General features: G+C 38.0%; 1 protein-coding gene and 1 pseudogene across 1 annotated transcript in view; both read left to right on the forward strand.

Annotated features, from left to right (window-relative positions):
- DNAH8 (dynein axonemal heavy chain 8) overlaps positions 1–27892 on the forward strand; it is a 288603-nt gene that overhangs the window by 28613 nt on the left and 232098 nt on the right. Inside the window, exons 5-12 of the mRNA XM_024557808.3 lie at positions 500–651; positions 1079–1268; positions 1753–1916; positions 9149–9325; positions 11692–11805; positions 15974–16081; positions 17830–17931; positions 25533–25679. Of these exons, the coding sequence (XP_024413576.3) occupies positions 500–651; positions 1079–1268; positions 1753–1916; positions 9149–9325; positions 11692–11805; positions 15974–16081; positions 17830–17931; positions 25533–25679 (1154 nt within the window). The remainder of the gene's footprint in view (positions 1–499; positions 652–1078; positions 1269–1752; positions 1917–9148; positions 9326–11691; positions 11806–15973; positions 16082–17829; positions 17932–25532; positions 25680–27892) is intronic.
- LOC112302200 (dnaJ homolog subfamily C member 2 pseudogene) lies at positions 19344–20728 on the forward strand (annotated as a pseudogene).

Consider the following 27892-nt stretch of genomic DNA (forward strand, 5'->3'; position numbering starts at 1 on the left):
ATAGTTTTTTAAGTTAAAGAAAGATTTATAATTAAATGATTAGTTTTCATTGAAATTAGTTCAAGGAAAGAATATAATATAAATATAAGAAATTGGGTGCTATGCATATATTTAATAAACAGCTGGATTGTCTCAGGGGAGTCATTGAGGCTTCCCAGAGACATGGCGTTTCAGCCAAGATCTGAAAGAGAAGTTGGAATTAGGTAGGCAGAGCATCGGGGGTGGGATAGAAGGACAGTTTGTGTGAAGGCCCTGTCTGAGGCCTGCCTGGCTCAAAGGAACAGATGCTCAGAGCTCAGGGGAAGGAACCAGAGGGGGCCACAATTAAAGAATTCCAATATTGACATCTTTTTGTAGACAAAAAACAATTTATTCCACAATCATATCAAAACTTCTTACAGTAAAGTGAAGCAAGTACCGACACTGTAAGAGGAAGCGTAATTGATCACAATTGATCGGTTTTCGGATCATATGCTAAATTCTTGGCTTTTGTTTTCAGAGTGTGGTCGGACGATTGCTGGAGTGACCAAAGGGGCGAAAATGATGAGATTGTATATAGACAATGCAGCCCCGGAGAAACTGAAAGGACTGTGTATATTTTTTGTTCGCTGTCAAAATGATACTGCTATAAATATTAAAAATATTCATGAGGTATGTTTACCTTTTATAAAAGAGATAGTTAACATTTTTCTGGCTTTACTGAGATATAATAACATATAAGATTGTATAAGCTTAAGGTGCATGAGTTGCTTTAATGCACTTTCATATTGAGAAGTGATTACCACTGTAACATTACCAATACCTATTTACTATTTCTTTTTGGTGTGTGTGATGATATTTAAGATCTATTCTCTCAGCAGCTTTCAAGTATGTAATAGGGACTTGTTAACTATAATCACCGTGCTGTACGGTAGATCCGTTTGTTGATTTTAGAACACTAATATTCACAACCACTTAAGTTTTCCTAATAGTTTATAAAATGCATTGTCTATGGTTATTGTAATATAAAGTAGGTTATGATTCTCAGTTCTTTAACGGGATCAGCATATAAAGTAACATTTGAACGCTGTCCTTTCAGGAAGTGCTATTTACTGTTCTGGATGCCTCGAAAGGCCTCCTAATTGGAATTAGGAATATGCTGGCACAGATATTTCTACCAGCTATTCTTGCAACAAGTAATTGGGGTGCTTTAAACCAGTCTAAGCAAGGAGAATCTGAAAAACATATTTTCATTGAGACCATCAACAGATACCTTTCATTTTTAGATGGTAAGTATAAAATTTCATGTTTACTAAAAACGAGACAATTGACTATGTGTTACTAAAAATAAACATTAGAGGAAAAATGTCCATTTTAAAAGAAGATGTTAAAGTAATTCCAGACCTGGAGATAAGCTATCAGATCATTAGCATCTCTCTTTCCCAGAATCTTTGCAGGAGTAGATACGTTCTCATTTGTTTTTCATTGTAGCAGGAGGATTCTCTTCCTACATTATTTGTGAAAATTTTCACTATATTTAAACATATATACATTATGATAAACTCTTAAATATATAATTTTATTATTTCATATTGTTAAAGCACAATTTTATTAACAAACCATCGAGTCACAGTCTAATTATTAATTCGAGTTATGTAACATTTTTATAAAGTGTTAGGTCTCTAACATTTTAGTAGTTACAGCTCGAAACCACACAGTGACATTTACACACTGACAGTAAATACCTCTTCTCAACATTTCTTGCCCTTTCAGGTGCTCGGATAAGCATCGAGGGAACAGTGAAGTTGAAGAAGATAGACAGCGTTGATTTTTCCAAACTGCACGCCTTTGAAGACGTGACAGTTGCAGCTGGCAATTCGGAAACTGTTCGTCAGCTGGAGGACGTGCTGATGGTCTGGTACAAACAGATTGAACAGGTGAGCTGCCTCAAGTAATTTCATCAGGTATGAGTCATAGTCACATCTGTGGTATCGTCACTGCAGTTTATGCCTAAAAGTGAAGAGAAGAGGGGTCTCCCAGATGCTGTTGTGAGACCCAGCCTATTCTTGACTCCAGTGCAAAATTCATTGTTCTCTGTGGACCACTTCATATCAACGTTAATATATTTGTCACATTCAGGAGGAAACTGTAACAACATGGGTTAAGAACGAAATAGTGAAGAATAGGAGCATGTTGTTTATACTCTTTGGAAGGGAGAGAGAAAAAGAACACAATGAAGAGACTGCAGCTACCAGTGCTGGGCACTAAGTACATGTTCTTGGTTGACCCATGGAATTGTCTGTGTTGACAAAGAGGTCCAAATGGAGCTAATTTAAGTCAGTACTACTCTGGCCACATAAAGTCTCTGGCAGTAACAAAAGCAGTGTTAATGAGTGGGGTATATGTCAACATTCTGAGAGGTGCCAACTTATATCAATATTATAAACACTATTAAAAATTGTGTAATTGCCCTGAAAGAGGCAGCTTACAGATCTCTGGTTCATGAGCACTGGACAGTGGACCTAGAAAAGAAAGTGTTCCGTTAAGGGAGGACTGGGGGAGTAAAATCTTGACCAAGCCAGAGTTAGAGAAAAGCATGTCCAGTGTTACTTCTCATAGAACTGTGCTGGAAGGAGGGAGGGGCGGTTGGAGTAGCAAAACCGAAGGACTGTGGAAACTCCACCAAGGCCTGGAGTGCTGGCCACAGAATTTGCTTCTAGGTGTCACTAGGTGTCTTCTAGATGTGCGTAACTGTGCGCCAGAGAACTGCAGCCACTACTCTGCTGCGGGAGGAAGGGAGAGTTGTGAACCATTGTGGAAATCAAGCCCGCTCCCACACAATGGCCAAGGAGACCCTCTCCAATTGTTATGGTCAATCACTGTAAGTTTTCATTCACAAAAATGAGCAAGGAAAAGAAAATGTTTGACATAGGCGATTTAGCAACTTGAAACAAGCAAATGAACTTGGGTGATGCAGCACATGGTATCCAATTAAGCAGAATCAATGTAGAAAATGGGAGAGATCTTTAATAAATATTACATCAAAAATAAACCTTGACCTCTTGTCATACACAAAATTAATTCAAGATGCATCATAGACATAAATCTGAAAGCTAAAACTAAAAAAAGAGAACATAAAACAACATGAATCTCAAAAACATGTTGTGTGAGAGAAGCCAGTCCTATAGAAATGTAATGTGAAAGCCCTGGCCAGGGGGCTCAGTTAGGTGGGGTGTTGTCCTGTACACCAAAGGTTGCGGGTGCAATTCCTGGTTGGGGTGCGCACAGGAGGCAACAAGTTGATATTTCTCTTACATCGATATTTCTCTCTTTCTCTCTCTAAAATCAATTAAAAAAATCCTCAGGATTAAAAAAATTAAAAGTATAGTAATGTGAAAAACCAAACAAAAATTGTAAAGGAAGTAGAACATAACATAAAACTACAGCAATATCTTCTTAAGCAAGATACAAAACCCAGAAGGCATGAAAGAAAAAAAATGATAGATTTGGCTGCATAAAAAAGAAAAATTAGTAACTTCCATATGACAAAAACCACCATAAACAAAGTTAAAAGATAAATGACCTGAGAGAACATACTGTCAGCATGTATAACAAAGAGTTTGTATACATAATATGTAAAGAACTTCTGTAAGTCATTAAGAAATGAGCAATTTAGAGAAGAATAGACCTCAGATATGAACAATGTTATTTAAGGAAAGTACATGGAGAAGTTTGACCTGGGGGAAAAAGGCGGCATAGGAGTGACGTGGTGTTCTCAACTATTTGATGGAATTTAATGAGAAATTAAACTTGTGCTGTATGGTCTTGGAAGGAAGAAGGAAGGCCAGAGAGAGTGATGGCTGTAAGGAGAGAGATGGCAGTGGAATGTGCTGAGTCCGTGGGAGTATTCAATTTGAAGCTGGATTACCATCTATGAATAATGTAACAGGAATTAAACATCAAAAGCATTGTTTGATTTAAAATTTAAAGTTAATTTCAAGGTCCATTTCCATTTTTAAATTCAGTTATTCAAATTATATAGACTTTCAGCAATTTAAAAAGTTTAAATTATGTCTAGTATCCTCTATTTAGGGAGGTGGAGAAGCTTGTAATAAGATTAAGAAAGAGTTCCATAAATCATATTTAAAATTAAAAGCTTTTTATGGATTAAAAGTAGAACCTTCCTAGGTTTGAAAAATTAACAATGTATTTTTACCTCATTTGTATTCTTAAAAATACAATGACAATTTAAGTTCTAAACATTGAAAAGCACAGAAAACGCTGTGACGCTGCCGTAACTGAGATTAAAGAGGTACCTTTTGCTTCAGATCTCCTCTTCTAAAGCCTCTCACCCCGCCTTCTCCCTCCCTCTGCATCACTGCAGTCCTCCTGCGATTGACTCCTGTTCGTCTGAAAGTTTGACACTTTCACTGCATTTAAAAATCTGTAAGCTTTATATTACAGATATAAGTAAATCATATATGTACTGTATTTTCAGACTATAAGACGCACATACCCCTGCAAATTTGGGAGGAAAATGGGGGTGCATTTTATAGTCTGAATGTAGCTTACTTGGCTTGTGGGGCCGGGGGGCGGTTATTTATGTTATTAAGTATTTTACCACATTTTTTGCTTCAAAATTTTTTCCTATTTTCCTCCTCTAAAACCTAAGTGCATCTTATGGTCCGGAAAATACGGTATGTACGTATGCACACACACACACACACGTAACACATGCATGTGTGCACACATATATGTATACATACAAGTGTATGTATGTATACATGTACACACACTATGTATTTGTGTTTAAAATCTTTATTTTAAATAAAAGCTACACTAATTAAAGATTATTTTACAGTTTTATTTTTCATTTAATACTCTCTTTCATTCATATTAGCATAAATAAATTCAATTGGCTGTCTGATATTTCTCCGTGAAGAAATCAGTTTATTATATGGGTGTTCGGATATCTAGGAGCCATTTAAATTATGTCTAGTACCCTCTGTCTAAGGGGGTAGAGAAGTTTAATCATCTGTTCCTTCAGAAAGATAGTTGCTTCTACTTTTTTTCCCTGTTGCAAACAATAACAATATGTACTTAATGAATGTCTTTGTTCAGGTCTCCTTTGTACCTGTTCAAGAGTTTCCCAGTGGCACTGCTGAGAGCAGTAGAGAATGAATATTTTGTGGGGATAGCAAAGCCCTCCAAATACTGGTTATATTAACCATAAGATGTAAAATACGAACTGTAATTTTTTTACACAAGCATCTGGAGTTCCCATTTCTTCCGCTCTTTCATTGCACTTGGCACTGTCAGATTTGTAGTCATTGCCAGTATATTGGATGTGCAGTGGTATCTTGGTTTATTTTGCGTTACCTTGAATACATGTGCGGTTGAGCATGTTTAATGGCTATTTATGTTTGCTTTTTGTTGAATTGCCTCTTAATGTTCTTTACCTAGTTATATTTCAGATTGCTTGGTGATATCATACTGAATTAAATAACATTTTCTGGATATTAACCCTTTCTTGGTCCACCTTGTATGCTTCGTTTTCATTTGGTATCATAAACCCACTTGTATTCAAGTGTTACGAAGATATTCTCCTACATTGTTTATTTTAAAATGGTGAAATAGGCAAGAATAAATACAATAAAATAAACAAATTATTGCAAAATTACACCTGTGTAACCTTTGTGCAAGTTAAGAAATAGAAGCTCGCCAGTACCAACAATCCCCCGCATCCTCTTCCCAGTGTCAATTCCCTTTTCTTCCCCCAGCAGGAACCACTTTCTTAGTCATTACGGTATTAGTTGCATGGTTTTCTTTACAGTTTTACCCCATCTTCAATATTTTTAGAAATTTATTTTTATTTTGATGAAGTCCCACTAGTTTATTCTTTCCTTTATGTCCCTTGAAATTTCCTCAAAACACTAAAAATGGAATTGCCTTTTGACCTGGCAATTCCACTGCTGGGATTATACCCTAAGGATCCTGAAACACCAACTTATATGAACCTATGCACCCCAATATTCATAGCAGCACAATTTACAATAGCCAAGTGCTGGAAGCAACCTAAGTGCCCACCATTAAGTGAGTGGATAAAAAAACCGTGGTGCGTTTACACGTTGGAATACTATGCAGCAGAACGAAAGAAGGAGCTCCTACCCTTCATGACAGCATGGATGGAACTGGAGAGCATTATGCTAAGTGAAATAAGCTAGGCAGTGAAAGAAGATACTGTATGATCTCACCTATAAGTAGAACCTAATCACCACGACAAACAAGCAAGCAAAATATAACCAGAGACATTGAAATAAAGAACAAACTGACAGTGACCAGGGGGGAGGGGGGAGGGGGGAGGAGGGCTATAGGGGAAAGAAGGGGAAGGGTCATCAAGGAACATGTATAAAGGACCCATGGACAAAGCCAAAGGGAGGCAGGCTTGAGGGTGGGGGAGAGAGTTGGGGGGGAAATGGAGACAACTATACTTGAACAACAATAAAAAATTATTTTTAGACGGAGGGGAAGAGGGAGAAAGTGAGGGAGGGAAACATTAATAATATTGATTGGTTGCCTCACGCTGCTTCTCACATGCCTCCAACTGGGGACCTGGCTGACCTTGCAGGTATGTTCCCTGACCAGGAATCGAACTGGCCACCTTTCTGTTTGAAGATGACACGCAACTCACTAAACTACTCCAGTCACGGCGTCTTTGATATTTTTTTTTAAAGTTTTAACATTTTGTTTTTAACATTTAGGTGTTTATGTGGAATTATTTTTATGTGCAGGCAAAATATGAGGTGGCAGTCTAATTTTTTCTTTCTCCATATAGTCAGCCATTTTGTCCCAGAACTGTTTATTTAATAGTCCATTCTTTCCTAACAAATTTGTAATACCACCTTTGTAACATACTAAGTTTTGGAACCCAGAACTTTTCTATCCCACTGATGTACTTAATTATTTTTTGTACTTATACTATGCTGTGTTTATAAGTCACCATTTGGAATGGCAAGTCCCTTTCTGCGTTTTTCTTAAAAATTGCATCCATTATTTGTGCTTAATTGCCCTTCCAAATTAATTTAAGACTAGTTTGTCAGGTATCATCAAAGCCCCTTTTGAGATTTTGATTGAAAATTCATTGAATGTTTGAGGTCTGTCTGGAAAAAGTCCAGCCATTGTTAATATAATGAGAATGGTTTGTGCAATGTTGATTTAACCTGGCAGCCAAGGAGAGTGGACTGGAATGTGTATATAAACAATGACGACTTCACTGTACTAGTCAGTGGTGGTGGTGATGTTGTTGAGTGAACACGTGTACTGTGTGGCTGTTGCATTCAAAATAACTGAGCAAGTAGAGCAATGAATCCACCAAATTTTGTGTTAAGCTTGAACATTCCTCTGTGGAAACTATGCAGAAGGCTTTTTGGGATGATGCAATGAATGCAGCACAAATAAAAGTGTGGCACAAATGCTTCAAAGATGGTCAAGAGTGTGCTGAAAGCGATTCACATTCTGGAAAGCCTGCAACAAACAACACCTGAGCATGTTGAACATGTATGGGCTGCAATCAACAAAGAGTGGTGACTGAGGTGACTCAGCGCCCCCTACAGCCCAGATTTGGTGCCCTGCAACTTCTGGCTTTTCCCAAAACTAAAATCACCTTTGAAAGGGGAGAGATTTCAGACCATCCATGAGATTCAGGAAAATACAACAAGGCAGCTGATGATGATTCCAACAAAGGACTTTGCAGAGTGTTCTGAACAGTGAAAGAGATGCTGGGAGAACTGTGTGAGGTCCCAAGCTGCCTACTTTGAAGGGGAATGAAGTGTCACTGTCTTACACACAATGTTTCTTCTATCTTCTTCAATAAATGTCTTTTTTTTTTCATATTACATAGCTATATACTTTCTGGACAGACCTCGAATACATTAATTTAGAGAAAAGTGCCATCTTTATACTGAATTTTCCCATCCCTGAACATGGTACATGTCTCCATTTATTTAGGTCTTTTTTGTGCTGGAAGTAAGTTTTCTAATTTTCTCCGAAATGATCTTGCACATCTTTTGTTAATCTCTCAATATCTTATCATTGTTGTTATTTGTTATAGCAAATGCTATAGATTTGTATTTTTAGTTACATGGTTTGTAAAAAAAATGCTACTGAAATTTATATATACAGCAGCCTCACTTTTATTAATTGTAAAAGTTTGTCTTTAGATATTCTTGAATGTTTAGAATGTGGTCAACCATGTCAGCTCTGATGATTCCATCTTTGTTTTTTCATTTCCAATTCTTATCGGAATTCTTTTGTTTACTTACCTTGTTTTGGGATCTCTATTACCAGGTTGAATGGAAGTGGGTGGTAATAGTGTCAAAGTTATCTTGTCCTTGGTTTTAAAGTGATATTTTCTAAAATTTCACCTTTAAGTATGTTTGCTATAGATTTTTGGTAGCTAGGTACTATTGGGTTGGCCAAAAAGTCTGTTTAGTTTATTTCTGTAAAATAAAAGACACATTTTTCATTTTCACCAATAACTTTATTGATACAGGTATTTTGAGCATGTTGGCTATCTCCTGCATGTTATAACATTGATTATTCTCAATTAATGTGTCAATTTGACGATCCATATCAACTTCAAGTGTTCTACCTGACCATGGAGCATCATCCAGCGCGAAATCTCCAGAAGGAAACTTCGCAAACCACTTTTGACGTGTTTCCTCAGTCACAGCACCTTCTCCGCACACTGCACAAACCATTTTAGTTTCTCATGCATTTTTACCTTTCTTGAAATAATGAAGCCTAATAGGCCGAAAATGTTGCATATTTTCTTCCATCTTCAACATTAAAATTTCTACACAAAAATTACCAATTTTGACACTTACACGACAGCTGTCACAATACAGTCTAACAGAATTCTTTTGAATGAAGTTAAAGACAACTAAGTACTACTAGAGCCATCATACAGAAAAATCTAAATGAATTTTTTGGCCAACCCAATATTTATCACGTTAAAGAACTTCCAATCTATTCTTAGTTTGCTAACAGTTTTTAACATTATTCAGTGTTGAATGGCATTTACACTATTAGCTTCGTTAGAAAAGATGAAAATGATTAGTTTTTACCAAGAAAATAACATTTCTACGTTCTGTGAATTTTCCGATTGTAGGTACTTATTGAGAGTGAGCAGATGAGAAAAGAAGCTGATGACTCGGGTCCACTCACTGAACTGGAGCACTGGAAACGCATGTCGGCCAAATTCAATTATATCATCGAACAGATCAAAGGGTCAAGTTGTAAGGCTGTCATAAATGTGCTTAATGTTGCGCACTCCAAGCTGTTAAAGGTAAAGGCCTTGCATTTTAAAGTTTGATACACTTCAGAACAACCGACTGGAAAATTACCCTTCTTGAACTGCTTCTTTGCATCATACATGGAAATCGCATGTTCAGAAGTATTAAACTTTGAGTAAGGCTCTCTCATATACTACAGTTACTTCCAGAAGAAGAAAAGGAAGTATAGAAATGAAGATTTTGTCTTCAATATTTTGCACACCAGTTTTGACAGTACTATTATGGGATGATTGCCATTCATTTTTAAATTGTTCTGAAATTGTAAATCAACAGAGGCTCATTGAGGAAAGAACTACTTAGAAAGTCAAAAGTAAAAATCTGCTCGCATCGTACATCTCATTCCCTCTATTTTACCTTTTTTTCTAGAGGTCATCTTTATTAACAGTTTAGTTTGATTTTTCCAGGTCCTTTCCTTTCCTTTTTTACTCTTCCTTAAAAAAGTCTATATTTATAATAAAATATAAAAAAATTATCTTTATAACAAATAATGAATGATTTTTTCAAAAAGATTTAAACAGTATGAATGAAAGTTGTGTCTCTTTAAAATTAAATTTATCGGGGTAACGTTACATAAGTTTCAAGTATTCAGTTCTATAATAATCATCTCTATATTGCATTGTGTACTCACCACCCAAAGTCTAGTCTCCTTCCATCTCCATGTATTTGATCCCCTTCATCTACTTCATCCTCCCCCACCTCCTCGCCTTCTGATACCCACCATACTGTTGTGTATGTCTGAGTTCAAACATGTCTCTCTCAATCAAAATCCTCCCAAACCATAACTTCTGTTCCTGAGTGGTGAGTATATAGAGACGATCAGTTTTCTCTTTGTTGGTTTTATTAATACATCTTCTGTGATATTTTTTATGACCATACTACACACATATGAAATTACATAGTTTTGTAACATGTAATAGTTTCTATTGTAATATGTAATAGAAACTATTTACATCGTTTACATGTAATATGTAATAGTTTCTACACAATAATAAGGAATATTTTCCTGAAATAATCGTTTCTATTACATATTACATAGTTTCTATTTTTTATAACATAGTGTCATATTGGATTATTCTTCAACTCCATTTTCACCCAAAAACTATGATAGAGAGCTACGCCTGTCGTCAAGCCATGTAGTTTTCCAGAATGGTAATGTACCAGGTTTTCAGCTAGTCATTTTCCTGTTTATAGACAGACAGGAAGGACAGTTTTCTTTCTTTTTTTCCCCCAACAGTCTTGGAATATAATTTACATGCTATTTATCCAAGTTAAAGTGTACAATTTAGTGGGTTTTGTAAGTGGGATCATTTTTACCGGCTTCTTTCACTTAGCGTGTTTCCAAGGTTTATCCACATGGCAGGCACCAGCATGCCTTTCCTTTTCACAGCTGAATACTATTCTGTTGCAGATGGTAACCATATTTTGTTTATCAGTTTACGGACATTTGGATTCTTTCCACTTGTTGACTATTGTGAAGAATGCTGCTATGAACATTGTTGCACAAGTTTTTGCCTGGAGATAAGGGGTAGGAGCAGAATTTCTGGGTCAGATGCTAACTCTGTGTTTAATTTTTTGAGGAATATTGTTTCTTTTCTATGTGTTCACAAACATTGCTGCAGTTAAAACTTCTGTATGCATACATGTGAGTGTTTCCTGAGGGTGTACACCCCCCATCTTTTTAAATAGTATTAGTTGAATTTTTTCCTTCCAATCTGACATGTGAAAAATGGCTTGTTGTATTTGCCTTTTCTTTATTAATAGTGAAGTTGATCATTTTTTAGAGTTTGTTGGCTATTTGTGTTTCTTTTCTTGTGAATAGGTTGTCTATATCTTCCCCCCATTTAAAAAAATCAGAAATTATTTGGTATTGACTGTAGGCGTTCTTTATTACTATTGCTATTAATCAGTTGTTATACATGTTGAATGAGGCAATACACCATAATCCCGTAGCATCTCTCCACATTCTTGCTGGATATGAAAAGTTCACTTTGCTGGTAAGGAATATTTTCCTGAATTAATATTCTGTTTCATAACTTGACCCATGCTTGAATTCCCAGAATAATGTAAATAGCTAACCTAGAAAATTCACTCCAAGTAGAAGCAGATCCAGTTTCAGCCCACGGACAGGATGTTAATTACAAATGCAATGAATCTTTAGTTTCAGTACATCATTTAAGGTGTTTAGAACTTTAATTTTAAATAATATACTAAAGAGATGTATCAATCACCTGTAAGTAGCTACTATTTTAGTATGTATCAGTATACATGACTAGGGAAAACAGCTTGAATTTCTTGATTAAACTTTAGCACACTCATATATTTGGATGTATTATAGAATTCTTCTATATTTTTTTCTTAGAATTGGCGTGATTTGGATGCAAGAATCACAGATACAGCAAATGAATCAAAAGATAATGTCAGATATTTGTACACTCTAGAAAAAGTATGTCAACCTCTCTATAACTACGATCTAGTAAGTATGCTTTTAAGAGTGTAGTTTAAAAAATTACTGCATTTAAAAATAACTTACTATGTGTGTGTGGGGAAAACTTAAATATTGCAGAAAAGTTACTTAAAAGCTATACTTCCCTATTACATATCTGTAATGAAGTAAAACTATATTATTTTAACCCACATTTAAATATATAGCATCATCATAAGTATGGGCTTATTTGTGAATTAATTAAGAGACTATATTCATTTTCCATCATTTCTGTTCTGTAGAAGCAAGTCAGGAAGGCCAGCGCACACCCAGGAGAAGGGGCTTATAGAAGAGTGTGAATACCATGAGGGGTGGACACTATTGGGGCCATCTTAGAGGCTGCCTCCCAGATTAGAGATTAGGAAATCAAAACTCATGATAACGTCGTGACTTTACCAGCATCACTCAGCGAATCAGTGACGCAGGATTGGACCCCTCTTCTAGTTACTAACCTGCTACAGTATTTCCTTTATAGGAGAGTTCCTTTAAAGGACATATTAACACTACCATTTGCTTTTATTTTTCTAAAGTTTATATTAGTTTTTGATTCATTACTGTCTGGCACTTCATAATGTTTTATATGAAATATGAAAACTAAAAAAAGTCATTATTTTTTTAGATAGAGGGGGGAAATCAAGGAAACTAGTATTTGTTGAGAACTTAGGGCACTTGTAGTTTTAAAGATGTCCACAGTCTTGAGAACCCTGGCCTTTGTTGTAGGCATTGCAGGCATTTCCGTACATTCTCATCCCATATTCCCAGCAGTCCTCATTTCAAAGATCAGAAAAGCGAACTTGTGCTTTTCTGCAAGTATAAGTGATGAGACTGAATTTGAATTGAGCACTCTTTGGCATTATAGGTTGTATTTCCTGCCACTTCACTGTGCTGCCTCTTCAAGGTATTCTCTACATTTAAATGCTCTCAAAAATAATAGTGTTTATATTAGTGTCTGCTACACATGTTCAGCTTTCTCCATTCTAGTTTTTGAAGAGATAGTCTAATCTTCCACACACACTGCACCATTGGCCCTATGGCACGGTTGACCTGCCTTTTGGGGGTAGGCTAAGTGCTAGTTTTCTACTAGAAGCAGGGAAAGGGGAAGAGTCTGTGTTCCATATCACTTAGACTTGGAGAAGAGGGATGTGTAGGAGTGGTTCATACCCATCCCTAGGGGGTATTTGTAGCCAAGAAATTTAATGTGGGTGGGGAGGGAAAGGTGGGTTGAGAGTCCTGGGCAGGTGCAGTTCTTACTGCCATGTGGGAATCCCTCATCCATCAGGACGCCCCATGAAGGAGGAAAGGAAGACTTCTCAGAAGCAGTCTTCTAATCGATTCTGTAGAGATGATGGATTTTAATTTATTTATAATTTGTTGTTTACAAAGAAGAGTTATGACTTCCTTCAACTTCACTCTCTATTCACTTCTACCTCTAGTACCAGCAACTGGACTTCTGTCGGGAACCTCTTCAAAACCTGTTTTACATAAGAACATCTTAGGTGCTTCTGTGCATGTGACCATGAGTAAAAAAACCCGGGTTATATGGTGATAGAGAAATATGGCTGTTGCTCGGCTCACTATAGCTCAATGACTCAATTCCTACCTTTATAACATGTGCAATTAAAATTCGTGTCTAAGAAAATTAAAATTATCATGTCACAGCATTTGGGGTTACTCACAAGAGTTGAAGAAGCAAATATTTAATACACATATGTAACACCTACTGCAGGAGGAGTACTTACAAGTGGCTCTTGATGTAAAAAATAATTTAATACTTGTCAAATCTGGTGATGGGGCTAGATGATCATTGTACTATTATCTTCACTTTTCTATATATATAAAGCTTTTCATTATAAAAGGCAAACTTGGAAAAAAGATACAATGCTATTTATTGTTATCGATACCTCAATTTTAAGGTATACTAATTTCAACTTACTGGTTCAACAGACTTGCTTAAATTCACATAATTTTCAAATCTTTTAGTTGTGGTGGTCTTTTCATCCTAGTAATTTTTAAAACTTTGTTCAATTGTTCCAGCTATGGATGTATATTATTATTTTATTGTTATGAGCTTTTTACATTTTCTGATACAGGAATGTTTCAAACATTTTCTTTTGAAATTAGAGAAGTACTAATAGTGTTGAGTCATTAATTGCTTCCCCCTCAAACACCCACTGTTTTTGTAGTTTCAGAAACTCTTTTTTTGTCGTGTCTTCATTCTCGTTAGAAGCAACCAGCAATTTCTGTTCAGTTTATCACTGTCATTTGGGCAGGGAAAGTGCAGAGGACTCATGCTTCCTTTTCTCGTTGATGAATTTTATGAATGTCATGTTTAATGTTTGATTTTATCATCCTGGTATTGCACTTTAGGTACATCTTCTATTATATATCTTACATATAAACTGTGCCTCAGTACTGTGTATAAATAGGTACGAACTGTGCACTCAGGGAGCTGCTATTATAAATGATGATGTTAAATTCAGGTGAAGGCATTTTACTGATGGATCCATTTGATACTATCCTTAAGCCTTCCTCACTAGAGCTAGGGGCGCTTTGTAGACTTGCCTTACTGAGGTTGTCAGGGACTCCTTCTGGGCACATTTTTCAGATTAGAGTCTTTTATCTACAGATACACATATAATATGATTTCTGACACAATAAGGTTAACTATAAAATAATGTTAATTTTCATAAACCACATACAATTGATTTAATCATGTCATAGTCATACCTCATGCCTAGGGTGTGTAGTACATGAGTCAGTAGTTCTTCCTGGTTTTATTTACTCCATCACCATTTCAGAAATCTTTTACATATTTTATATCATTGTAACAATTGCAAGCATGCTCCTTGAGGGCGGTCATGCCACTGGCCTCTGGTCTTTCATCGTGAGCTGCATCGTGGTGCAAGCAGGTCTCCAAAATCTCATCACGAGACTGTGGTTATTTTACAACCTTGGGATCTTGATCAAGGTACTTCCCTACCTCCCTGTTTTCTCATGTACAAAATGGGAATAACAGTAATACTGTATTTTGTTTTATAGGTTTTACAACATTGTTTTTTACATTTTAACATCTCTCAGAGCACGTCTTACAGTCAGTCCAGTTTTATGACTCATTGTAGATGCGACCGGACGCCCTTTTAGATGATTAGCCCTCTCCTTGAGTGGTGGCATTTGCTTTGTTTTGTTTCTGTGCCCCAGGTATGAATCAGACTGCAGTGAGTGAGTGCCAGCTCGTGGTACAGATTCCCAGCGGAGTTTATTTTCGCTCCCTCTGCAAGGAGTAGGATGGGGACATACCAGTTTTGCTCCTGTCTTTTTCTCCAGGGCTCCTCTATTTCATGCCTACCTTTACAGAGATGGTGTAGCCCTTTGGTGGCTTGGTTTTCATGTGGGAGTGAGATGACCTATCTTGGGCATTTCCCCCCTTTTTCAGTATCATGTAAAGTAATGGCACAGCCTTGCAGTGATGTCTTAGGTGTGGTGTAATCAAATCCACCTTAAATGGTCATTGTTGGCATAAATTAAGATCCTAGGTGAAGCTCTTGGCCTAGTGCCTGGCTCCTAGTAGGCGTTCACTAGACATTAGTGATTGTTTGATCTATGTTTGCACTTGTCCTGCTTGTTTGCTTTGTTTGCTCACATCACTTCCACTCTGCTGAGACCTCCTCTGGAATAAGTTTCTTACGTTTGGACTTCACCCAGTGTTCTCAGACCCTAGTGGCACTTAGCACAAGTGCTGAAAGGTGAATTGAGCTGAACACGTGGCATGAGTTCTCGTGTAGTCTCTGCTTTTACCTAGATTTCTGATCTAAGTCACTTACCCCTCAAGACCTGTTTCTTCATCTTTAAAAAGAGCAATTTGAATATTAATCCTTAAAATCACTTGCATCTGTAAAATTTTATTTTTAAATAAGCATCAATAATACCGAATTCTCTTTACCCAGTTTCTCCTATTTACATCTGGAATTCCCTTGGCACATTTATGAAAACTGGTGTTCTTCTTCTGTTCCAGGATCCAGTCTAGGATACCACATTGCATTTAGTAAAATTTGACTTCAATATTAAAATTACGTATGTTTAGAGTTTTGAATAACATAGGGTATTGGCTCTTAAACCTATAACTGTATAATGGAATTCACTTAACATATTTGAATTTTAGGTTTCCATGGCACATGGAATACAAAATTTGATTAATGCCATCAGAATGATACACAGTGTTTCAAGGTATTATAACACCTCAGAGAGAATGACCTCGTTGTTTATCAAGGTAAGTTTTCAAGGGAAGGAGTCACACATATAACTCTGAAAGAGGTAACACTGCTATTTCTGTCCCACATTAAGATTTCTAGTTTCATATTATTAGCATTTTTCAATATTATGAATCAACAAGCATTAAGCCTAAAATCTAAGTGGTGTCAGTTTCTTTGATCACCTCTCCTCTATCATGGATTTATTACTTCTTTGCTGAAAAAAATTCTCAAGTGGCTCTTTCAGAGGGGGCCTGTGTGTGGTGACCCCCCATCACGCATGTCTGCAGATGGCTTCATTTTGTACTACCCCTCAAACGTGGGTTTGACGTCGTTTTCTCCTGGACTTGGAGGATATTGTCAGCTGCACAGTATTGTCGAGGAGAAACCTGATGCCAGTCTGACTGCTTTCCCTTTGCAGGAACCCTGTTCCTTTCTCCCAAGAAGCTCTTAGGATTTTTTCCTTTATCCTTGAACTAAAATTTCAGTGACAGTTTCTTTTTACATTTATCTTGTTTTATAATTGCTGGGTTGTTTCAATCCAAAGACTTTTGTCTCCTTCATTACTGGGAAATTACCTCTTTTGCTTTTGGTTATTCCTTACCCACCTGTTCCGTTTATTCTCACCCCTTGGATGTCACATCCATTTCTCTTAACTATTTTGGGGGTCCATCTTTGTCCTTTGACCCTTCAGCTCACTCATGTGTTCTTCACTTTTGTCCCAGTTGCTGGTCAGTCCACAAGAGATAAAAGTTTGACAATAAAAATTTCAATTTCCATGTTCTCTAGTTGTTCTTATGATGTAAAATCTTCTCATAGCTTTCTCATGAATTAATTTGGTTAATAAAAGCTATTTTAAAAGATTTTACGTATATCTTTTCTGTATTTCCTGTCCATTGAGTTTAATGCCTGTGTTACCATGTTTGTTTTCTTCCGTTGCTTGGGATTCTTGGTTGTCTGGCCATCTTTGTATCTGAGACTCCCTAATTTACTTCTGTGCTGTTCCTTGCAGGGGAGGGGTGTAACTTCCGTTGGGAGGGGAATGTGACTAGCATTTCTCTGATATGTCCTCCTTGCGTGCAGTAGCTACCGGGGCACAGCCACACCTCTCCCTGACTGTGGCTCACACCCAGGGCTTTGTCCTTCGAGCATGTCACCTTGCCTGCTGCACAGGTTGCGCCAAATTCAGTGTGCATGGTTTCACCTGAAGCTTCTCTCACATGGTCTCCCACCTCGAACGTTTCCCATAATTGTTTTACCTTCACAGTAACCTCCACAAGTGGGTTCTGGTTTTCCTAGTCCCCCTCTTTTTTTTTCCTGTTGATTTGATCTCATGTGCTTGACATATTTTAGAAGTTTTCCAAAATTTCTGTGTGTCAGGCTGCCATCTTGATCTAACCTTCAGATCATTTAAATAGCTATCTTGACTTTTTCACTAGTTTGGAGGATGTGAGAGGTGGTTGACTTGATATTTGATTTGCATGTTGAAGGACAGCGAAGAATCACACTTAGAGGAGAAATGGAAAAGTGGAAAATACAGTTGATTTTGAAGTTTATGGCCCCAATTACATTGGCTTACATGTTGTAGGTAAACATGACTTTGAGTTATTTTTTATTTTGAATAGAATGTGTATTTCTTTATATTTAATATACTGTGATTAATTCATTCCATAAATTTGCCATCTATCATTTCTATGCTTGCAATTTTAAGAAATTAAAAAATTTTATTTCTCTCTTTATGCTTATTTGGGACTAATATTTATTCCAGGTAACAAATCAAATGGTGACAGCATCTAAAGCCTATATTACTGATGGAGGAATGAACCATGTGTGGGACCAGGAAACACCACTTGTACTAAAGAAAATTCAGGTTTGTTTAAGTATTTTTATTTTCACAAAGTAAAGCTTTCTCTATCCGGCCCAATTTTGTTTACTTTGTTCATGGACAGAGCATGTTAATTTTGATAAGACATTGAACAGAGTAGCATGGGAATATGAAAATTAAAATTACCTACTTATGTTTACATTTAGTGCCCCCTTAAGGGTGTATTTTAATCCCCATCCTCTCTATGGCTGCTTGTATCAAACACCTCATGTGTGCCATTTCATAGCTCTTGTCCCCACCTCTCATTCCAACCCCTGTTCGTTTCATTTTCTTGCCTTTTTGCATTGACTAGCACTGCCCTACATCCTTAAATAGACGTGGGGACAGTTGGCATCTGATTCTGATAGAATGTTTCTAACATTTTCCCATTTAGCCCGATGCTTTTGTGCGTTTTTAATACATTGTTGATTACATTAATATAATTTTATTTCTAGTTTTAGTACTAGGAGATATTTTTTAAAGTTATGAATGAGGTTTTTAAAAAATTTTTATTGTTATTCAATTACAGTCGTATGCATTTTCTCCCCATCCCTCCACCCTACCCCATCCAAACCCACCTCCCTCCCCTGCCTCCACCCTATGAATGAGTTTTGAAAAGAAATTTCTGCACATATTTTTTGAGATGGTTATAAGATTTTTCTCCTCAATCTGTTAATGTGGTGGATGAAAGTTTGGGGGTTTCTAAAATGAAACAATCTAATATCCATAGGATAAACTCAAGTTGGTCTTAGTATAATAACCTCTTTTTGAACACTCAAATTCAGTTTGCTACAATTCTGTTTAGGATTTTTCAGAGCAGTATTAATGAAGGAGGTAGATTGTAATTTTCCTTTCTCAGATTGTCCTTAAGAAATGAGTAGGGGTGGAGGAGGGGAAGAAAGTATTCCCCTTTTATATTCTATGGACAAGTGTGGAGAAAATTAAAGTGATCTGTTTTATAAAAGTCTGAAAGAAATGACCACTCCAGGAGGGCTCCATCTAGAAATGGTTATTGGCTGTCTTCACGTGCTAGTTCCCGAGCTTTGTAGAGCTGAGGCACAAGGCTCGGACTGGGAGGTAGAGCCAGCAAAGATGCCTACCGCCCTGTACCAAGGATGTAAACTACTGTGCTCTGACCACTGGAACTCTGGAGGATAGAAGGAGTTGTCAGAGGAAACAAAGAAAGAACAATTATAGTTAGGATAGTTTCTGTTGCTGAAAACACCCGATTCCAAACACTGGAAAAACCAGGATCAATATGTGGTTTTTGGAGTTGGCCATGTATGATACATAGTTACACAGACACTGGCCAAAGCAGCTCCTAAAGCAGTGGTTTGAAAACATCACCGGATGCACTTGGTGAACCAGTAAAAGGAGGAGATAGTGACTGCCACACTTGTATTAAAAAAGCTTATGAAATGTCTGATCCAGTGAAAATGGAGAATTTAACGGTGGAGATCTTACTTTGGATAACTCAGTTCCTTCTAAAAGTGAGGCAAAGAGCAGTTCCTTTGAAGTGTTTTACCCAGTGTTTGAAAGGAATTTCACATAGTCCAAGGACGAAAGAGAAAGAAAGAGAAGAAAGTTAGTTCCTAAACTTGGTGATGCAAACTTCCTGTTTTAAGATGTAGAGACATTTTATTCCTCCTTGTATAATTTTTACTCCTGGAGAGAATTTTTTTAATTAAATGAAGACGATAAAAAGCAGAATGTGATGATGAGAAGAAACAGGTTGAAAATCTGAAAAGAGCAAAAAGGGCACAAAGGAAGAAAAGAGAAATGATCTGTACAGTAGTCGATGGTGCACACAGCTGTGAGGCAAGGATAAAAGTGTTCAGAGAAAAAGAAAACAAAAAAAAAGCAGAGAAGAAAGCAAAAACAGAAGGAAAATGGAAGACGCAAGAAGCTAAAGAAAAAGAAGCTGAATCAGAGGCTGCTTGGATAGCTAAGGAGAAAGAAGAGAAAGTTAGACAAGCATTATTGACAAAGGAGGAAAAAGACATTGAGGAAAAAAGCCATTATTGGGGAAAGGCAGTATCAAGTCATTTTGTAATACATATGAAACTAATATAATGTTATATGTCAATTATATCTACATAAAGAAAGAAAAGGCACCAAAAACTTGGGAATGCATGGAAGAGCTGGAATCATTTTCTGATGATGAAATGAGGAAGGATCAAATGATGACAAAGTAAAAGGGCTTTGTGATAAGCTCAAACTAGGCAGCTTACAGTACTTACCTGAAGCATTATTATCTACAAAAGAAGTAGGGATGGCTGCTCTGGTAAAACAGATGAGCAAATTAGAAAAGAGAAGGAGAAAGCAAGGCTTGTTTGTGAAGTACGGCTTGTATGTGACAAGCATCTAAGAATGCAGAGGAGGTAGGAATGGCAGTGAAAATTGGTCAGGAGAGGGTCGATCTGCAATCACTAACTAAAACTGTGAACCTCTTTCTTCCTGGCACAAATTCAACCTGAAAAATTATCACCGATTACATGAACACACATCCTTCTGGAGTCAACAGAACTGCCAAAGAAGTCTCCAAAACTGCACCCTCATCAAGAAGATGACAGACTACTCAGAGTAATGCCTCAAGCTGGCAGTACAACAACTTCAGAGCAGTTTGAGAGCCACACACAGATTTCAGCTCTTGGACAACAGAAAAACAGCTCTTGGAACAAGCTTCAAAAACATATGCATAAAATATGCCTAAAAAATGAGGGAAAAAATAGCAGAAGCAGTGCCTGACAGGACAAAAATAACACTACCAGAAATGACAATACGCAACTTGTTGAGATGGTAAGAACAAACAAAGATGCTCAGGATAAATGGTTTCTTTCTTTTTTTTTTTTAAAGATTTTATTTATTTATTTTAGAGAGAGGTGAAAGGAGGGAGGAAGAGAGGGAGAGAAACATCAATTGGAGACTGGCCTGCAACCCAGGCATGTGCTGTGACTGGAAACCAAACCAGCTACCTTTTGGTCCGAAGGCTGGCACTCAATCCACTGAGCCACACCAGCCAGGGCAGAGAAAGTGCTTAATGCAAACAGAGTTGCTTTAATGACTTAATCACAGGATTCACTGTGTGTGCATTTAAAAAATAAAACTGAACAATAAAATACCTGGAAATGAACATAACCAAGGAGGGAAAAGATCTGTACTATGACTACTATAAGACATGGCTGAAAGAAATTGAAGACGGAAAGAAATGGAAAGATATTTTGTATCATAGATTTGAAGAATTAACATTGTTAAAATGTTGATATTACTTAAAGCAATCTACAGATTCAATACAGTCCCTATTAAAATCCTAATGACATTTTTCACAGAAATAGAACAAAAAATCCTAAAATCTATGAACCACAAAAGACCCTGAATAACCAAAACAGTTCTCGGGAACCGCCCCCTCCAAAAAAAACAAAGCCCGATTGCCCGCCCTGATTTCAAACTGTACTGCAAAGCTATATTAATCAAAACGGTATGGTACTGGAAAAAAAATACCAACAAAACCCCATGAAAAACCAGACCAATGGAACAGGATTGAGAACCCAGAAAGGAAACCCACACATATGTGAACAACTAATTTATGACAAAAGAGCCAAGAGCCATTCTGACACACCACACAACCACCTCCATGAGTCACACACTCAAGGGATGGACGCAGCAGGCACCAGAGCCCTACTGAAGCAAGTCCTGCTGATGTGCCAACAGCAGTCAGGGCCCAACTACAACAGGAGGGTGCACACAGCTCCCTCTCCAGTGCACATGGACCTCCCGACTCTAGTGACAAAGGAGGCTGCGCCACTGTGCCCTACAGGCCACCTACTACATAAGGCCACTCTACCAAGACCGGGAGACATAGCAGCTCTACCTAATACATAGAAACAAACACAGGGAGGCTGCCAAAATGAGGAGACAAAAGAAACATGGCCCAGGTGAAAGAACAGAACAAACTCCAGAGAAAGAACTAAACAAAATGGTGACAAGCAATTTACCAGATGCATAGTTCAAGACTCTGGTTATAAGGATGATTAAAGAATTTAGGGGAAGAATAGAGGAACTTAGTGAGAACTTCAAGAAAGAGATGGGTAACATAAAAATGGAGAAAGATGGCTTCTGGTCAAGAAGGTGATGTAGGCAGACATGACTCGCCTCTTTGCACAACCACATCAAAATTACAACAAAAATATAGAACACCCATCACTCAGGAACGTCAGAAACTGAGTTGAATGGAAATCTGACAACTATGGAATTGAAGAAATCACATCTGTCCAGACTGGTAGGAGGGGTGGGGACATGGAACAGGCTGGCCCCACACCCACATGGATAAAAATCTGGGAGCGATATCTCGGGAGCAAGGAGTCCTAGGCCCACACCAGGGCCCCCAGCCCAGGGTTCCAGTGCTAGGAAAATAAGTCCCTGCAACTTCTGGCTGCAAAAAACAGTGGGATTGGGTCATGGAGGAGACTGCTGGAGCCCTAAGCAGTTCCTCTTAGGAAACCCACACACGGACTCACCTACCCAGACTCACTCCCTCTGAGATCCCGCACTGGGGTGGTAGCTTGAAAGGCACCAGTGGTATACAGGAAGAGAATGAAGTGTCTGGCATCGGGGCAAGCAGAGGCCATTATCCCTTTCCTGAGCCCTGCCTCCACAGAGTCAGTCGGCTGGTGCCATATCTGAGACTCCCATCAACCTGGCTAACACTGTGTGACCCATGTTGGAGATCCACAGAAGCTCTACCCCACCCGATTTATGGGCCCAACCAAGCTGCTTTTCCATATGAATGGCTTATCTTGGCTCCTAAATCCTATCAAACAAGCAACAGCGAGCCCTAGCAGCAGTCAGATTAGACTCACAGCTTGGCTTCACCTGGGGATCTCCAGGCCCTGCACAAGTAGCAGCCATCTCATACAGCTTTACAGCTCAAGCAGGGTGCCCCAGGCAAAACACAGATGGGGCCTGACCTTGGCCTGTACCATCTGGGAAACCCCAGGGCGAATGCACCTAATGGACAGCTAGAGACCATGTCGGAGCACCACCACCCTGTCCCTGCACAGCTGATCCTCCATAGAGGGTGGCAGTTGTTGGTCAGTGGTCACAGCCAGCCCTTGCAGCCTACTGGCCTGGGTAGGTCCCTCCCATTGATCTACCAAGAGTAACCAAGGCTTGGCTACAAGAGGAGGGTATATACAGCCCATATAAAGGGTGCACCTCGAATACCCAGCTTGGGTGATAGGGGAGGCTGTGCCACTGGACCCTTCAGGACACCTACCACATTAGGCCATGCTACCAAGACAGGGAGTCAAAGTTGTTCTACCTAATACATAGAAAAAAACACAGGGAGGCTGCCAAAATGAGGTGACAAAGAAACATGGCCCTAATGAAAGAACAGATCAAAATTCCAGAAAAAGAACTAACAAAATGGAGATAAGCAATCTAACAGATGCAGAGTTCAAAACACTGGTTATAAGGATGCTCAAGGAACTTAGTGAGGACCTCAAGAGCATAGAAAAGATCCAATCAGAAATGAAGAATACATTAATTGAAATGAAGAACAATTTATAGGGAAACAACAGTAGAGTAGATGAAGCAGAGAATCAAATCAATGATTTGGGACATAGGAAGCAAAAACCAACCAATCAGAGCAACAGGAAGAAAAAAGAATCCAAAAAATAGAGGATAGAGTAAGGAGCCTATGGGACAACGTCAAGCACTCCAACATTTGCATCATGGGGCTGCCAGAAGAAGAACAGAAAGAGCGAGAAATTGGAAATCTATCTGAAAAAATAGTGAAAGAAAACTTCCCTAATTTGGTGAAGGAAAATGACATGCAAGTTCAGGGAGCACAGGGTGTCCCAAACAAGATGGATGCAAAGAGGCCCATTCCAAGATACATCATTATTAAAAGGCCAAAGCTTAAAGATAAAGAGAGAATCTTAAAAGCACCATGAGAAAAGCAGTTAGTTACCTGCAAGGGTGCTCCTATAAGACTGTCAACTGATTTCTCAACAGAGACTTTGCAGGTTAGAAAGAATTGGCATGAAATATTCAAAGTGATGAAAAACAAAGACCTACAACTAAGATTACCCAGAAAAGCTATTATTTAGAAGGACAGATAAAAAGATACACAGACAGATAAAAAGATACACAGACATATTTTTATCTTCTTTAAGAAGAAGAAAAAGATAAAAATATGAACAATAAAATGACAATAAGTACATATTTATCAACAATTATTTTACGTGCAAATAGATTAAATATTTAATCAAAAGACATGGTGGCTGAATGGAGAACAAAACAAGATTCTTACATATGCTGTCAATAACAGACTCACTTCAGATGGAAAGACACACAGAATGTAAGTAAAGTAAGTAAAGGGGTGGAAGAATACATCTCATTAAAAATGGAAACAAACAAAAAAGCTGTGGTAGCAATTCTTAAACCAGACAAAATAGACTTTAAAAGAAAGGCTATAACTGATGAAGAACTCAGCAGTTCTACTTCTGGGTATTTATCCAAAGAAACCCAAAACACTGAATTAAAAAAACCACATATATCCATATGTTAATTTCAACATTATTTACTATAACCAAGATATGGAAGCAACCTAAGTGTCCATCAGGAGATGAGTGGATAAAGAACTGGTGCATTTATACAGTGGAATATGACTCAGCCATAAAAAAAGATGGAATATGTCCATCTGCAACAACATGGGTGGACCTAGAGAGTATTGTGCTAATCCCTGGAACCATGAATGTGTCATGTTAAATGACAAGGGGCAGTTAAATGACAAGGTTGCAGATGAAATTAAGGTGCAAATTACCTGACCTTGATATGGCGAGATTATCCTGGATTATCTAAGTAAACTAGCATAAGATTCATCTATGTTGTAATCACAAGAATTCTTTATGTGAGAAAAAGTCAGGACCAGAAAGATGGCATTATGAAAAAGATTTAACTGTCCATTGGTGGCTTTGAAAAAGTTTAACATTTTTGAATTTATTATTATTACGACATTACAGTGATTCCCTACTGGACCTAGTAAACATGTCCTTTTTTAAAAAAATTTCTACCAGGTTCACTAGCCTGGTTGAGCTGGCCAATGGGGGGGCTCCAGTCAAACAGTAACATCAGCAACACACTCATCAAAACTTTACCATCTCTTTGTGGAGAAATGATGCTTGGATGAGAAATTATAATATTAATGTTTATGTACCTGTACATAAAGAAAGCTCATTAAAAGTCAGGTGCCAGCTAAATGAATGGAGAGTTGATAGTAGATAGATAGAATTGATGATTTCTAGCCCCCTGGAGTTCTAATCGGCCATGGAAACATAAAATAGTATGTCATACTGCGATAAGGATAAGAGTTGAGGGAAAATAGTGAGAATGAAGAAGATGAAAATATGATGTAAAATAAAAAATATTATTTTCACAAGCTTTTCAATATGTAGGCAGAGAATTTGAATTTTTAATATTAACAGCAACAGGCCTTATTGAAGGGCTGATGTGATTACCAGCTCTGTGTGAGGGTAGAAGTTTCAAAGCTTTGACTCCTGAACATATGTCTCACCACACTTTCTCCCCCTGTTAATTTTTCACAGGATTGCATTTTTCTATTTAAGGAATATCAGGCATCTTTTCACAAAACAAGGAAACAGATTTTAGAATCTTCAGGGGAAAAATCTTTTGAGGTTTCAGAAATGTATATATTTGGAAACTTCGAGGCTTTCTGCAAAAGGCTGGAGAAGGTAAGCATTGTGCAGTCACAGTATCCCCTCCCAGCCACACTTTTCTGGTTATTTATTACTTTATGTAGCACTATTGGGAATTATTGTTCCAGATCTCTTGTCTCACTATTGATATGACTCATTCGCTATCACTCACTACATTTTATTGTAACTTATTTTTTTATCCCTGATTACTATCTTCTGCCAGATACACAAAAGCTATTGCAGACTTTCCCCTTTCTCCTTCAATTCTACCTCCACCTGTGGAGCTTGGCTTAAAAGCCTCTGCTCTTATCATTCTATTAGGCTGAGGAAAAATGTGAGATGAAATAACAGCAATACCTGGCAGAACCCAGTATTTGTGTCATATCTGGGTTCATCTATGTGCCTTTCCCTTCCTAGGCCATTGTATAGTGTGTTAGACACAGACAGTGGGCGATGTATTTGGCTGGGCAGACGTGCTTTAGAATCTTCTGTACCTTTAATTCATTTACTAACACTGGCTGCAAGGGAGTGGTATTTTTTTTCAGGGTACATAGGACAGCCCATACTGCTGGCTTCCTGGAGTCATCCTTTGAAAAGCTTACAAAGATACCATTTCAGTACCACCCTCTCCACCACCCCCACTACCACCCTGCTAACTCCTTAGGTCCTGGTAGTACTGAGCTTTCTGTTTATCGCTTATTGGAAGTTGATGAGGGCATTACCTATAGGTTTAAGTGCATTTCCTGGTCATGTCCAGAAGCCCATTTTTCATTTATAATCCCCTGACACAACCAGGATAGGAAAGTATGGGTGATAAAGAGAACCCAGTTTCTCTGTGGGGACTTGTATACATATGAGGTCTGTCCAGAGGTATCCAGCCATGTAATATGAAAAATAGAGGCATTTATTGAAGAAGGTACAAGATACAGAAAACGTTGTACATAGGACAATGACGCCTCAGTCCCCTTCAAGTTAGGCACCTTGGGACTTTACACAGGTCTCCCAGTCGCCATCAGTTGCCCCTTCATATTTCCCTGAATCTCACTTGATGGTGTGAAATCTTTTCCCTTTCAAAGGTGATTTTAGTTTTGGGAAAAGCCAGAAATCACAGGGCACAAAATCTGGGTTATAGGGGAGTTGAGTCACCTGGGTGATTTGATGTTTTGCCAAACATCTGAATTGTCCGAATAGTTTTCCGAGGAGGAATGTTCAAGCCTAACACAAAATTGGATGCAGATTTGTTGCTCTACTCGCTCAGTCATTTTGAATGTGATGGCCACACGGTACACATGCGCACTCAATACCATCTACCTCCCCCACTGACTAGTACAGTGAAGTAAGTCGTCATTGTTCACACATGTGCATTCCAGTCCACTCTCCTTGGCCGCCAGGTTACATCTGTGTCATGCAAACCATTCTCGTTATATTAACAATGGCTGGACTTTTCCTTGACAGACCTTGTATTTCTGTGAGGCTGTTTTTTGTTTGTTTCTTTAACAGCTATGTTGGGCTATAATTCACACATCATACAATTCAACTATTTAAAGTGTATAAGTCAGCATTTCCTAGTGTATTCACAGGGTTATGCAGCCATTACTACAATCTAATTTTAGATCACTTTCATCCCCACTGAAAGAAATCCCACCCCGCTCTGTTCCCAGCCCTAAGCAACCATGAATGTTCTGCTTATACAGATTTACCTATTCTGGACATTTCATGTAAATGGAATCTTACGTGTTTTTTGTTACTGACTTCTTTCACTTGGCATAATGTTTTCAAGGTTCCTCTATGTCGCAGCATTCTTTCCTATTGCTGAGTGATATTCTGTGTATGGATATACTACATTTTACTTACCTGTTCACTAGTTGATGGTTATTTGGGTTGTTCCCACTTTTGGGCTGTTATAAATAGTGCTGCTATGAACATGTAGATTTTTGCAGTGTGTAGATTTTTGTGTGAACATACGTTGCCATTCCTCTGGAGTATATGCTTAGGAGTGGAATTGCTAGGCCATGCGGTAATAGGGGGCCCAGCTGTTTCTCATATTTATATAAAGCATACAGAGTGTGCTGTAAATTCCAGGAGGTCCATAATTCCTCAAGGTTTGGACTGGCTTCTAGGATGACAGTAGTTTTGGAAGGATACAGACATAGTGACATAAGAGTGACAGTTGTTCAGAAAATGGTGATGTGGATTGACACGTGCAGAGGCTTTGACTTCTGCTGGCTCCGTAGTGTTGTCTTCGTGGT

This window comes from Desmodus rotundus, chromosome 11 (genome assembly GCF_022682495.2).
Source record: "Desmodus rotundus isolate HL8 chromosome 11, HLdesRot8A.1, whole genome shotgun sequence".
Classification (NCBI taxonomy): Eukaryota; Metazoa; Chordata; class Mammalia; order Chiroptera; family Phyllostomidae; genus Desmodus; species Desmodus rotundus.